Source organism: Nelumbo lutea, chromosome 1 (assembly GCF_056320005.1).
Source record: "Nelumbo lutea isolate HS-2025 chromosome 1, American lotus-T2T, whole genome shotgun sequence".
Lineage (NCBI taxonomy): Eukaryota > Viridiplantae > Streptophyta > Magnoliopsida > Proteales > Nelumbonaceae > Nelumbo > Nelumbo lutea.
The window spans coordinates 216,210,261-216,225,854 of NC_142684.1; the positions used below are offsets into that span (position 1 = coordinate 216,210,261).

The following is a 15,594-nucleotide window of genomic DNA, read 5'->3' on the forward strand; positions in this document are numbered from 1 at the left end:
CCATGTGTCCCCCTATTATGAGGTTGGGACAAATCACCCTCCGTCAACAATAATGAAAAATAAGGACTTCAAGAACCTGATAGTTTCAATTTGCTTGATAAATGTAAATACTGTAATTATATGAACCAACAACAATAATAAAAAATAAGCACTTCAATAGTAAACATTACCTTTAAAAATTCCCTAGTTGCTTTCGTTGACTTTCTCCCCTTCGATTGCTCTCCTTATCGAATAATCACTCCTCTAGTTGCTTTTCTCTTTGACAAATGACTCCTCCGGTTGCTCTATTGGAGTTGTACGTACTCCAAAGGAATTAGAAACCCCATTTATATACATTTCCAAATAACAGAACTCCCCAATCATGATAGAATTGGTGGGAGACTTCTTTCTCAAATGAAATAGAGTAGTAGGACATGGGAGATAGGGTATTCTTTCTCAGTTCTGAGAGAGAAACCTAATGGATGAGGGTCTGAGGGAGAAAAGCTTACAAAAATATTCAGAAGTAGCGAGAGATAGGGTCTTCTTTGTCGGTTCTAAGAGAGAAACCGAATGGATGAGAATCTGAGGGAGAAAAACCTACAGTGATATTCAAAAGTAGTGGGAGATAGGGTTATCGGTTCTAACAAAGAAACCGAAAGGATGAGAATCTGAGGGAGAAAAACCTACAGTGATATTCAAAAGTAGTCGGAGATAAGGTCATTGGTTCTAACAGAGAAACCGAAAGGATGAGAATCTGAGGGAGAAAAACCTACAGTGATATTCAAAAGTAGTCGGAGATAAGGTCATTGGTTCTAACAGAGAAACCGAATGGATGAGAATCTGAGGGAGAAAAAACTACAGTGATATTCAAAAGTAATGGGAGATAGGGTCATTGGTTCTAAGAGAGAAACCGATTGAGTAAGGGTGTGAGCGAGAAAGGCGTACAGTGATATTTGGAAGCAGTGGGAGGTAGGAAGCTCTTCTTTCTCGGTTTTGTGAGAGAATCCTATTGAGTGAGGGTTTAAGGGAGAAACAACTTGTCTTCTTGGGCCCTAGTGAGGCCAACAATGGTAAAAGTTTGTCTCACTACTAGCAAGAACTTCGATCTTGAGTTGTCGTAGAACCGGCAAAGCCTCACTATACCACCAACTTGAATAGCTTGTTGTAGTTGAACGTTGAGGGTTCCTAAGACATAGTGGCACAATGAACTTAGGCCCAATGTCCTTTCTCAAGAGAGACCTCCAACAATGATCAACTTCAATTGCATCAAGCTTGACTTGCTGATGGTTTGGAGATCCATATGTTGTTTGATAAAATCCAATTGGCGAGAAAATCGATGTGGACTATACAATTCAGATTCCACCATGGAACTTCACCATGATAGGAAGCCTAGACATGTGCTGATAAAAAACTTTAACTCCTTAAAAGGAAGATTTATGGCATGCATTTCGCTACCATCTACAAATGAAGGGACGTTGACGTCCAATTGCTAGTGAAATTCTTGACAAGTCATAACCTTATGACAAGCTTCTTTATCAAGGTGCTCTGAATGCATAAATGCATTGCCACTACCATGGAGGGTAATCATAGGAATAGGTTGCTAGGAGTCAAACTTGTGATAAACTTTCTTAAAATACCGGCCAACCCATACATATAAGAAATGTGCCGGAAAGAAATATACACACTGACCTAACCATTAACAAGAAAGATAAGTTGATGAGGGGCCTTGATAAATGGAGGTTAGTACAGACGGGGCAAGACTGTAATGAACACCTTGAGCCATCTCCGAAGCCATTTTAAACATTGTGGGTCGGATCGAATGCTTGCTGCATGAGGGAAGGAGAAATGACATATCTATAGTGATAAATAAGCAACCAAGAATGTTTCTCTTTCAATAATAGGATCACACTCAAAAGCTAAGCATTCAAAAGGTGTCTTCCCATTCTTCATTCTACACAGATGGCTACAATACTCTAGTTCATTCAAGGGTAAGGGAAGGCTGGACCAATCTTGGTTACACTATGAACCTAAAAGACGATTTAAGTTGGCTCACCTTCTCATTGTTATGTTTCATTGACTCTTGACTTGCCTTGGTAGCATTGCCTTGACACTTAAGCACTAACTCCTTTATCAACTGAGCATAGGCTTTATATAGATACTCGCAACTCTTTGGAAGGTACCTATTGCCTTTTTTATCAACCCTTGTTAACTCCTTGAAACATGGATTAACTTCCTCGTAGAATTCACCATAGATGGGGAATCCAACAATTTGTTTTAGGTCCCATAAAGATATCCCAATCTCACCTACCTCTGTAATAAAAAGTGTTTGTTTCCCTACACCAAGATTCACATAAGGCACCATATGTCTCAGTGGGTCTGTCAAAATCCTAAGTAGATGTCAAAATAGAGGAATAAATCCCAACCGTCTCTAACTCCATAGGATATTCCTGGAGTATGACATGGCCTCAATCCCAAAAACCATTCATCCAAACGAGACTCACGAAGAGACTGAAGTTAGAACCCCAACAAATTAGGTTGTCAATAATCTTTTGTGCAATAGTTGGGATTGGAACTAATGAGTGCACAGACTTATGATGAGTGATGTTGCAGTGCAAAATAGGCACACTCGTGCTTGGAGAGTACTTAGATCATTCATCTTGGCTCACCTTCTCATTGTTATGTTTCATTGACTCTTGACTTGCCTTGGTAGCATTGCCTTGTCACTTAAGCACTAACTCCTTTATCAACTGAGCATAGGCTTTAGATAGATACTCGCAACTCTTTGGAAGGTACCTATTGCCTTTTTTATCAACCCTTGTTAACTCCTTGAAACATGGATTAACTTCCTCGTAGAATTCACCATAGATGGGGAATCCAACAATTTGTTTTAGGTCCCATAAAGATATCCCAATCTCACCTACCTCTGTGATAAAAAGTGTTTGTTTCCCTACACCAAGATTCACATAAGGCACCATATATCTCAGTGGGTCTGTCAAAATCCTAAGTAGATGTCAAAACAGAGGAATAAATCCCAACCGTCTCTAACTCCATAGGATATTCCTGGAGTATGACATGGCCTCAATCCCAAAAACCATTCATCCAAACGAGACTCACGAAGAGACTGAAGTTAGAACCCCAACAAATTAGGTTGTCAATAATCTTTTGTGCAATAGTTGGGATTGGAACTAATGAGTGCACAGACTTATGATGAGTGATGTTGCAGTGCAAAATAGGCACACTCGTGCTTGGAGAGTACTTAGATCATTCATCTTGGCTCACCTTCTCATTGTTATGTTTCATTGACTCTTGATTTGCCTTGGTAGCATTGCCTTGACACTTAAGCACTAACTCCTTTATCAACTGAGCATAGGCTTTATATAGATACTCGCAACTCTTTGGAAGGTACCTATTGCCTTTTTTATCAACCCTTGTTAACTCCTTGAAACATGGATTAACTTCCTCGTAGAATTCACCATAGATGGGGAATCCAACAATTTGTTTTAGGTCCCATAAAGATATCCCAATCTCACCTACCTCTGTAATAAAAAGTGTTTGTTTCCCTACACCAAGATTCACATAAGGCACCATATGTCTCAGTGGGTCTGTCAAAATCCTAAGTAGATGTCAAAATAGAGGAATAAATCCCAACCGTCTCTAACTCCATAGGATATTCCTGGAGTATGACATGGCCTCAATCCCAAAAACCATTCATCCAAACGAGACTCACGAAGAGACTGAAGTTAGAACCCCAACAAATTAGGTTGTCAATAATCTTTTGTGCAATAGTTGGGATTGGAACTAATGAGTGCACAGACTTATGATGAGTGATGTTGCAGTGCAAAATAGGCACACTCGTGCTTGGAGAGTACTTAGGGAATCCCTCTTCTTGAAAAACATAGCATCCTCTTGAATTGTTTGGAACTCGCTCTACACATTAATGATGGGAGTACCTGAATGCTCCCGTTGAGTTTTAGAAAATGGGCCCATCACTGTTCAATAACGATCAAAGCAAATTTCCCTTATGAAAAACAAAGGCGGGATCGCTTGAATTTTCGGGTTCGGATGTTCTCCAACCCATGATATAGGTTCGGAAAGGCATCTCTTCTCCGTGACTGAAGCAAATATTATGAGTGATTTTCTTAGACAGGTCAAAAAAAGAAAAAAAAAAAAAAATTGTCAAGCTAGTGATTTTTCATTCTCTTCCGATGTGCAATTAGCCACGGGTTTAGGTGTCACGGTCCCGATGCAAGCAAGTACCTACCCTCGTTGTGAATACGAGGAGACACATGGGTTGTTAAATCTACCCACCAAGAGGTTAAGTGTGTAACCAAAGACTTTAAGGGTATAACAGCGACAATTTTATGCATGGATCCTCTAAAAAATTAAACCAGTAACTATGTACAGGTAAGCACCGTCACTCCCGTCAATTCAAACTAGAAGTTAATATTAAAGCAAATTTTGTAACAGCCAATGACAAAATCACACAGAGTCTTGATAAATAAATGAAATTAAAAAAAGAAGAAGGGAAGGAGTAGTTTTGCTGAAATATGACCTTGGACTTGATAGTCGTTGAATGAGTTAATGGCATCACTTTTGTCTAGCAAGAGAAGAGAATAGTGAGAAGCAATACCTGATCGACTGTTATGGGGAAGGATTGGTGTCAGTCCACTAGGCAGAAGTCGAGAGTTGTGCTTAAAGTAAGGTGCGACAGCCCCACTACTTGGGGGCATTTGTTGATAAAAAAGAAGAAGAAGAAAATAGACATATCAACTAGAAGAAGTTGCTAGGCCCACTAAGAAAGAATTAAGGTGGGATCCAATGTTTTGGCCCGTTAGCCCAAGGACGCATTGTAGAAGAAGTTGTCGGGTCCATTAAGAAAGAGTTAAGGTGGCACCTGATGTATTGGCCTGTTAGTCAAGGAAACAATTGGGCTTAAGCTTCAAATGTTTGGTGCGATGATCTCATAAAAAAAAAGGAAAATCCCAATTTTAAATCTGTCACTTGATGGACAGATTGGCCAAATCTTGGATTAGGATATAAAGAATCCTATTTAAAAGGAAATTAGCATATCAAGGGGATTGATTGGTCAACCAAATTTAGAAATCATGGTTAGTCAAATGAGTTGAAAGCTGCAAGGGCCCAAGCCTTGCCAAGTGGCACTTGGCTTTAAATAATTGGGGGGCAAATCTAACCCATTCTCCTAATTTGCCTCTAAATGGGGATCATAAATTGATCATTGAATTAACAATTTAGTGGGTAAATTTTCAATCGCCAAAGCACTGAAATTGCTATAACTTCGTACCACATCAACCGGGGTGGTTTCAATCTTCAAGTTCCTGCTATCCAAAGGTTTTGTCAATTTACTACAATAAAAGAGACAAAGGAAGCTTCCACCAAGTTGCCACATCCAAAAAAGAAATCTTCTACAAGCGAGGATATTGCTTTCAACTACTGTTTATGTTCTAATCATTGAATGATCGTGAGAAAAACACAAGGCTGATTGTTGCTTGCTTCTCATAGTTGCAAGTTATAGTTGAGGTTTCGGATTTTGTCCAAGACAAGAGAATTAGAGGGTGTTCTTCTTCAAACAAAAAAAAAAAGAGTGTGTACTCCACTTGCATTTCTTAAAAAAAAAGTTATTTGAATTTGTCTACATTTTCTTGTGCTCCAAATTTAGCATGAAATTTGTGTCAATACATACATAAACACATACATATATATGTTAGGATATAAAATATTTTTTATAATATATATTATGAAAAAATATTTTTATGTTCTATATATAATATAAACATTTACTATATATTATATATATTTATATAGTTATAAGATATAAAAAGATTCATTTTTCGAGCTTTTAAGCCAAACTTGAGCTCATCTAATATTTAATTGAACCAAGCTTGAATTGAAAAATATAGTTTGGGTCGAACTCAATCTTGGTTAAGGGTGACCCGGAATTAACCCATTTATAACTAGATCAAATATGAATCTACTCCCATATCACTTTATTTTTTCAACTTCATGCCACTTGACTCAATATCATATGATTTCCGGTTGTCTATAAAGTGGATACTTGCATTTGGACATGTTGTCATACAAAGCTAAAGTCAAATACGGCATATCATATAATACTTACTTGCACAAAATTCAAAATGAATAAATAAATAAATAAAACTTGCACATGTGCATATCAAGTGCTTTTACATAGTTATGCCAATATACTTAGGCCCCGTTCACTTTTCAGTAAGTTATTTACCTAGGTAAATGCAATTACTTGGGTAAGTTTTTCTTGGGAAATACTTATTGGGTAAGTGCATTTACTTACGTTCTTTTATTTCCTAGGCAAATAAGGTAATGACCATTTTATCCATAAAAATCCATTATTAAAAGGGGTATTTTTTCCCATTCAAGTGTTAGCAACTTTCCCTCTATGTGGGAAAATTATTTACTCACTTAGGATGGTAAGTGATACCTAGGAAAATAAACTTTCCCTAGTCCTCACATAAATCTGAAAAATGAATATGGGATTCTTAGTCAGTGGGAACCAAAATCCCATTGACCAACTTCTCCCTCTCAAAATCCAAAAAAAGAACGCCCCCTTAAAGTTTATATTATATTTCTTGATAGGGTTTGAATTATGTGTTTTTACTAAATTGTTATGAGTTCATGTTTCATATAAGCACCATTCAATTTATTTGTGTATAAAACATAATACTAAAGACATTTTTAATCTATTTTATTAATAACATATAATATTTCAATTACTTATAATTTAATTTATTTATACCACTTTGACTCTATATATGATTTAATTTAATTTTTATATATATACACACATATATATAGCAGATGCACTTATACAAGATTAAAGGGTAAAAACAATTAACCCCATATGAATGCAACTATGTGAATTAAGTTTTACACTTTGCATAGATATGAATTAACTACTGAGAGATCTACATATACATGTGTAGATATAGATATAGGTTAAGATCCGATTATAAACGAATGAATTTTGAATAATCCAATATCCAATTCGATTTGATCCGTCTGCACAAAATTGGACCAACGGGACAAGGCCTGATCGGGCCGATCCAGAAACTCTAACTTGTCTGGGCCCGCTGAGCCAGGGTTGGATGGTTTAGATGCAAGCAACCGGCAAAAGGTTACATTATTAGCTACTTAAGGGATTGAAGCACGAGATAAGCGCAGAACACGCTAATGATGCAGTAGTAGCATTTGGCACCGAAACTCAGAAACGAGAAACAGCCCTTTTCTTCTCGGGTCTTTCCCGTGCTGAGAGAAGAAATGGCGGTCTTTCTCAGTTTCAGGTACAACTTATTTTTCATTATTTCTTTTTTCTCATTCTGACGTATATAAATTTTGGTTGGTACTCTCTTGAACTCTTGCACGGATTCATCTATAACTTTTAGAGAACCTGATATTGTCAGAAATTAACGATGGAATTAAAGTACCTGCTAAAATCTTGGAATTCGAGGTTCCTTAAGCAAACACTAGACATCGAGGATCCCTTTTTTTTTCTGATTTAACACCGAGGATCAAATTTCAGGATGAACTGATTAACCAATCGAATTTAGGGTGAATTTCCATGTTCGATCGGCTACTTTTCCGCAAACCTAGAATCTCTCTCCCTCCCTCCTTCCATTTTACTATATTTTCGTTGTTAATTTGTGTTTATCCAAATTCGAAGGGAGGTATATCTGTAACTTTAATTGAAAATTCAGTTAGTAAGTCAGTGTTCGACTCATTATATGCTAATTGTCTTTCTTAGGCATCTTCATGCTGTTATAAACTCCCCCCTAAAAGACTATACCTTTTTGAAGTGGTTACCGAAGTTCTTAATTGGCGATTTCATGCAAAATATGGTATTTTTTTCTTATTATGGTGTATTTGCAGATTTTAAGTTGAATGCATAGTATTCTTAAGAGGACAGCATGATGGAATTGGAAGGAAATACAAGCGGCATTGCAGAAGAAGCTTTCTTTGAAGTTGGAGATGATACTGTAAGCTTTAATTCCCAATTATTTTTCTGAATTCAGAGATTCACTTAATAATACATTATTTTTGAATACGCAAATTATCTGAAACTCATTGTTAGTATATTATTTCAGTGTCTCTGTTAGTATATTATTCACATTTGGTGTTCAGTTTGTTGCTCTATCTACTGAAACAAGTCACAACAATTTCATAAGGTGTCTGAGTGTAAGCCAGCTTGTTTTTATACTAAGATGGTTTGGTCATCTGCATAGAAGACCATTGACAGCACTTGTAAGAAGAAGTGATCTGTTGCAAGTTTAAGGGGCTAGTAAGGATAGATGTAGACAAAAAAGGAGTAAAGGACATGGGCTGAAGTAGTGAGAAATAATTTAAGTGCTCATAATTTAAAAATGGATATGGAATTAAATAGAACAGAATGGAAAAATAGGATTCATTAGGGGTGTCAATGGACCGGTTTCGGATTGGACCAATATCCAGTCCATTGATAAAAGTTAAGAATACAAGTGTCAATGAACAAGGTTTCTGTTTTAACCAATTTAAACAAGTTGGACGGCCAGACATTGAATTGGACTGCTCCGAAGTGGTCCAAAGTATTCATCTGATTGGATTGGACCTGGTTTATCTATATTGGATTCGTATTGGACCGGATCAGATCGGACCAAATCCGGTCCAATTGACACACCTAGGATTCAAGTTAACGACCCCATATAGTTGGTATAATGACAATGGTGATGATGCTAGGAAAAGTTTCCCAATTGGGTGAATTGGTGAAATTTCCTAGATAATCCCACCTATTCCTGCAACATGGAGGAATCTTGTTTCCCATCCAAACTGTTCATCAAATAGGAGACTTCTGGATCAATCAACCATATGTTGATTTTCACAGTCCACATCAGACATAGGCAATCTTGTATTGGACTTCTGCCTTAAAGGTAACAGCTGCTCAAGGATTGTGTTTTCTAATTTCCAATTTTTAATATGCCCATAGAAAAGGCCTGTTTTAAACACATGTCAAGGTGTTTTCAGCTAAAATTAATTCCATCAATTAAGGATGTGAGGAAGCAGCAAAGAAAATAAATAAATAAGGGTGAGGGAAGGAATACTGGGTATCCTTTTTTGCATCATATGTATTCTAGGTTACTAGTAGAGCATACATGCAATACTGCATTTCTTTTTTTTGAAAAAATTGAAAGTATAGTTTCTAGTAATTATCTAATTCAAAGAACACGTTTGTCTGTAAATAAGTACAATGAGATGCTGTACACTGCAAAAAGATTTTGTATGCTATGACTACAAAATATCTTCCGTTTGCAAAAGCAGTTTGGAAATTAAAAAGAGATGGATGAGAGGCATCCCTGAAAATAGGATTGATTGTCATCCATGTTGATAAAAGTTCCCATATTCTGTTCAACTGAGCTCAAACTGTTGTTAAATACCCATGCATTATGCTCGATCCAAATTGCCCATACCATAGCAGCAAGAACAGAAACCCATAATACATACTTAAATTGTCCATACCACATGCAATATTGCATGGTGGCCATAGAGGGAGTAGTTGTCATTAATGGAAAACATAAAAAATTGCATAGAACGTATTTAAATTTCTAATATCCTTTGCAATTTTTTGTCTACGATGATGTGAATGGTGTAGTTCTTGAATCTGGTCTGAGATAGGACGGTAAATAGACAAAGGAAGAGAAAGAGTGAAGAGAACAAGAGATCATGAGACTCAACTTAAACAACTAAAGAGAACAAGGGAAAGAGTGACCTCCAATCACTTTGTATAGGTGTTGGCAGTAGGTTACATTCTGGACCACAACTTAAATAAACAGAAAAGACTGCCATACTCTTTTTCGTTGAGCAAAAGAAAAGTATAATTGCATTGATGTAAAAGGTCCTTTGTACAAAGAGAATCTGTACACACCAAAACAGAAGGACCTCAAAAAAAAAACGGTCATCCTGAAAAAATTACAATCAGAAGTAACCTCTTTAAAGTCATTAAGTATAGACAACCAACTTCTATCACAACCTAAGGCTGTATTGATGACTTAAACTTCAGTAGAGGTTTTAAGATCAAAGACCCTGCTGTTCCTTCTGTCCAAACCGCCCACATAATTGCTAAGGGAATAGAAGACCAGCAAATCTTTCCTTTCTTAGTCATCCCTTGGATCTTCCAAGCCTCCAGGCAGGCTTCAACTGAGGCTGGCGTACACCAGCTTAACCTCAGACTACTAAGTAGTGGCTCCAGATCTTTGAGTCAAAGTTGCAATGTAAAAACAGATGGTTGACTGGTTCTGTATCCACACCGCAGAAGCTGCACCTCAGGTCAGTGCAATTAAAACACTTCCTCACCAACATCTCTTTGGTGAGACACTTCTCTAAAGCTGCCACCCATACAAAAAAACTTTACTTTTGAGGGTGTCACTTCTCAAAACCTCTCCTTATGGTTCTGTAGAAGGATTTACCTGAAAACTCCCCACTTCTGTTCCACTTCCACACTAGAGAATCCTTGGATTGCAGATTCAAAACCTGAGACTGAAGCAAAACTAGGAGATTTCCTACCTGCTGAATTTCCCAGTCATTGAAGTCCCTTCTAAAGGCTGGAGCCCAGCAAATAGCATTATCCCTTATCACAAAAGTATCCGCTACCAAGGCTTCTTTATCTTCTGCCAAACTGAACAGGTGGGAAACAGTTCCTTAAGGGAATTCTCCCCAGTCCAGGGATCCAACCAGAACCTGATCCTTCTCCCATTCTCTACTTTGAATCCAACTCCCCTTCTGAGAAGGTTTGAAGCTCTGCATATTCCTTTCCATAGACTGCATCCATAGGTTGGCATAGGTGGACCACTACCCTAACCACTTTCATCCAACTCATATTTTTCTGCTATTACTTTCCTCCAGAGGTTGTCAGGTTCAGCAGCAAACCTCCACAGCCAACTTCCTAGCAAAGCTAGGTTGAAAGATTTTAAGCTCCTTAACCCCAACCCCCCTTGAGATAGGGGTTTACAAATCTGGCCCCAGTTTACAAGATGATATTTGTCTGAATCCTTCTAGCCCACCCACAAAAAATCTCTAATCTTTTTTTCTAAAACCTCTACCACTTCTGAGGGGATAGGAAAAAGGGTCATGAAGTACATTGCCAAACTTGCTTGGGCACTCTTGATGAGTGTTGCCTTTCCACCTTTGGAGAGATACCTTGCTTTCCAAGTGGCCAATTTCTGATCCATTCTTTCTATTATTGGGTTCCAAATGGTTTTAGAATTGCATGTTTCCCAATGGCAACCCCCAATAATTTGCTAGCAGCTGACCAACCTTGCAACCCAACACACCTACCAGACCCTGGATGTTAGAGATTTCTCCCACTGCTATCATCTCACCTTTTGCTAGATTTACTTTCAGTCCTGATATAATCTCAAACCAGAAAAGAATGTATTTCGGATTCAGAACTGGCTCCTTTGAAGCCTCAACAGAAGAAGAGTGTGTCATCAGCATATTGCAGAATTGGAGTAGGAGTCCCATTGGGCTTCACCTGGAAGTCTTCCACCAGATTCCCTCTCCACAGCTCTATCTACCAACTTTCTTAAACCTTCCATGACTGTTAGAAAGAGAAGAGGAGAAGGGTCCCCTTGCCTCAGACCTCTAGAACTGCTTTCCTCTAGCTGTCCCATTTACAAGCACTGAGAATCTTGTGGTTGAAAAGCAAACTTCTCCACTTAGAGCCAAAGTGCATTCTTTTCAACAAATAATCCAAGAAGGACCAGTTAACATGGTCATAAGCCTTCTCTAAGTCAATTTTGTAGATTAGCCCACTTTCTCCACTTCTTAATCTTAAGTCTATTAATTCATTATCTATGAGAACTACATCATGAATGTGTTTGTTGTGGACAAACGCCCCTCAGTACTTAGAAATTAATGAATAAATCACCTTTCTTAATCGGGTGGCCAGAATTTTGGTTAGGATCTTGTAAACACTTCAACCAAGCTGATCGGCCTGAAGTTTTTCAGCTCAGTAGCTCCTTTCTTTTTGGGGATAAGGGAGATAAAAGTTGCATTTAAGCTTCTCTCATGGGCTGCAGAATTGTGGAATTCCTCCAGAACCCTTAGTAAATCAGCTTTAATGAGCTCCCAGAACTTCTTAAAAACAGCATTATGAAACCATCTGGGCTCGACGCCTTCTCCCCCTTCCATTTCTTCTAGAACCTTCTTTACCTCTTCTTCTGAGAAGGTTTTTTCCAAGTCAGAAGCCTGCTGCTCAGACAAACAGTCAAAGATCAAACATAAAACATTGTGAAGCCATCCCACCATACTCCTTTTTAGTATACCTAGACTGCCAAATATACCTCTGTTTACATGCCTACAACATAAAGCATAAATATACCGCTCAACAAATAGGTCATAGTTCATTATGAAATTAAGCATAGGTGCCTACCTTGCAATTGGATAAAATTCCATAACAAAATTCCAATGGTCCCTGATAACTGGATTTCTGTTTTCACGGATTGAAGTGCAGTGATTTAAAAGTCACGCCTAGACGCACAGGTGAGATGCATTTTAAGGTATGTGTCTCACCTAGCCCCCAAGTACAACACTTTCAAAAGGCACACACTTGGTGTGCCTTGTGCTTCAGCCCTGGCATGTGCCTTTTGAAAATTTGTGCCTTTTTTCTGTTTTTTTATTCCTAGCGGTTCCAAAACCCCCCATATTTGCTAATGTTGCTCATTCATTCATTTTAATAAAAGATATCTTTAAAAGACAATTAAAGTTATAATTTTTTTTATAGGTCTTAAGAATTTAAGACCATGATATGGACTTGTTTGAACTTGCCCCAAGGGGCTTGGTACAAAGGCAGTCATAGAATTAAGGAATGCATAATGTTTAACACCACATTAGATATTTGAAGTAATGCAATTGGGAAAGGAATAACGAGATTGAGAGTTTTACATGCTTGATTTTATTTTTAAGTTTTCATTTTAAATATGTTTTACATGTTGTTTTATGTATCTTAAATTTTAAAATAAATGTTTTAAAATGCTTTTATGTTTAATATTTTTAATTAATATTAATATGTTTTACAGTTTATATTTTTTTTAATATAATATTTTACAGCCTATACTTTTTAATTAATATATTTTATAGTTTATATTTTTAATAATATTATATTTAATATTTTTTTTATGTTTTTTATTTTTTGACTTTTTTTTTTTATTTTTTGGCATCTTTTATTTTATTCTTTTTTGCATTTTGTGGCTTGCTCCAAAAAGGTTCGCACCTCGGTCACAAAATGCCTCTTGTGCTTTTTTTTGTGCCTTGCGCTTTTAAAACATTGTACAAGTGGAGAGGTGTCACTGTCAAACTTATGGACACGGCATTTGCTTGCCTGAAAATGACTTGCATATGTGATGTGTATATTAAAATGTGGTGACCTAGAAAAAGCATTTTGCACTAGCTAGCCTAATATAAATAACACCTTAGGGGCATCTAGTTATTGTAGTTAAAGTTTAAAAATTAATTTACAAATAAAATCCATCTTCTCAAATCCTGTTAACATGATTTGTGGTCAATAAATCATAATAAAGGTAGGATGAGTACATACATTTGATCAAGATTTCAGCCTCTTGCTGTTTTGTTTCCCTTATTGATTAAACCAGAAACAGATAGAGAAGCAGTTTTATTGCTCATGATTTTCTACAATATCTGTACAGGATGCTGCTGCTTTTCAGAATGAAAAATGTGGGATATGTATGGATGTTATCATTGACAGGGGGGTCCTAGACTGCTGCCAGCACTGGTATGTCCATGTATATATTAAAGCATATTTTCTTGAAGTGTTATCAAATTTATTTTCTGAATCATCTGTCAAACATTTTTCTAAAATTTTAGATTTTATGTAGTGGTGGATTAAAAAAATAAGATTTGGGGCTTCATGCTATTTCTGTATCATTACCAGTCTTGTGACTGTCTTGCTATTGCAGTCGAGAAAATAGGAGAATGGTGGCTGATATTTGCTTCTTGAATGAAAATTTTGCTATTTGAAATCCTATTTGCAAGAGTTGAGGCTTTAGTTATTTAAAAGTTTTTGGTTTTTGTTTATTTTAAAGGTTAGTATATCATTACTAGTGCACAAAAATAGCAAGAAAAAAGTTATTTAGAAGTTGATAACCATTACAAAGGTATAAATTCATAAAAACAGCAAAAAGGATATTCAAAAAAGGCGTGCGCCTAGGTGAGCCTTGATTGAAGTGTGCCTTGCATGTGCACCTAGGTGAGCCTTTTTAAAACACTGGTTCAAGTTAGATGGATTTCATGGGAGCTTAATTCCATGGCAGATATTCTAGATTAACCAGAGTTGGCAATTGCTATCTTCCTTAGTTTTCATGTCTTGGAAGAGGGATTATTTTAGAAGCAAGCAATGGTTATTGAATTGGATGCCATTGTATGAACATATCTGCCTAGTTATGGTTCTTCTATGCAGAGGGCAAGTCAAACTTCATTTAACACAAGTTCTTTATGTTAATTTGCAGGTTTTGTTTTGAATGCATTGACAACTGGGCTACCATTACAAACCTCTGCCCACTTTGTCAAAATGAGTTTCAGTTAATCACATGCATTCCAGTAAGTGATGCTTCATCATGAAGAGATGCTTTATGAACGCAATGCTTGAAGATTTCTTATTTTTAATACAGTTACTATAGTAACTATGTTAAGATCTTCTCCATAACTAAATTCATGTGTCCTTGTAAAGATGTTTGTGCACTTAAATGTAGAATATCTCTTTAGGCAATAATTAAAAATTCTGTTCAAGTTCATAGCTAAAATGTATTTACTGTCATTATTTGATTACTCTAGGTATATGATACGATTGGAACTAACAAGCTTGAGGACCCATTTCCCAGGTATTGTTACTTTTGTATACTTTTGTTTTTTTTTTTGTTTTTTGATTGGTGACAATCAAGAATTTTATTAATTTGTTAAAAAGAATGATGTACAATGATAAATATGCCCAGTTCAGATAGGCCAGTCCTTGCTAACTGCTCCTTGTATCATATACTTATTTCTTTGTTCAAATTAATTCTGTTGGCTGATCTTGTGCCAAATGGAAGATTGCATTTAATTGAGTGGCCAGTTTTCTGACTTCCCTCATGAGATTTCTATATTTCCAACTCCCAAAATATTGTTCCCGAACCAACAACCATTAATCACCATCCACCATTATTTATTTATTTAGGGTTTAGGGATCTGTCCAACCTTAGGCCCTGCAAAAGGTGCCAACCTAGCTCCCTTGTTGCCAATAGATGGTTTAATTCAGTGACCAGTTTTATCTATATACCCCAGCTCCCAAAATGTTGTTTCTGAACCAACCCACCGCTACTTTTTTTTTTTTTTGAATAATAAACAACTTTTTTTTTTTTTTTGCATTCAATATGAAATCAGAATTCAGAACCCATGCTGTTCAAAAGTAGACAGCAGCGGCATTGCAAAAATATCTTTCAGCTGACAATACATATACCGAAATCTATAGAAACAACAGCTTACAATTCATTCCCAGGTCCTGGCATACCCCATGGACAACCTTATGATGGGGTGTGAGAATCAAGA

General features: G+C 36.8%; 1 protein-coding gene across 6 annotated transcripts in view; it reads left to right on the forward strand.

Annotated features, from left to right (window-relative positions):
* Window positions 1-7,175: 7,175 nt before the first annotated feature.
* LOC148880968 (RING/U-box protein) overlaps window positions 7,176-15,594 on the forward strand; it is a 39,492-nt gene continuing 31,073 nt past the window's right edge. For 5 of the 6 annotated variants that reach the window (XM_088963118.1, XM_088963119.1, XM_088963120.1 and 2 more), the window contains exons 1-5: window positions 7,176-7,310; window positions 7,897-8,003; window positions 13,701-13,786; window positions 14,520-14,610; window positions 14,845-14,891. In XM_088963118.1, the coding sequence (XP_088819244.1) occupies window positions 7,935-8,003; window positions 13,701-13,786; window positions 14,520-14,610; window positions 14,845-14,891 (293 nt within the window). In that variant the 5' untranslated portion in view covers window positions 7,176-7,310; window positions 7,897-7,934. The remainder of the gene's footprint in view (window positions 7,311-7,896; window positions 8,004-13,700; window positions 13,787-14,519; window positions 14,611-14,844; window positions 14,892-15,594) is intronic. The other variant, XM_088963123.1, reaches the window with a different exon arrangement.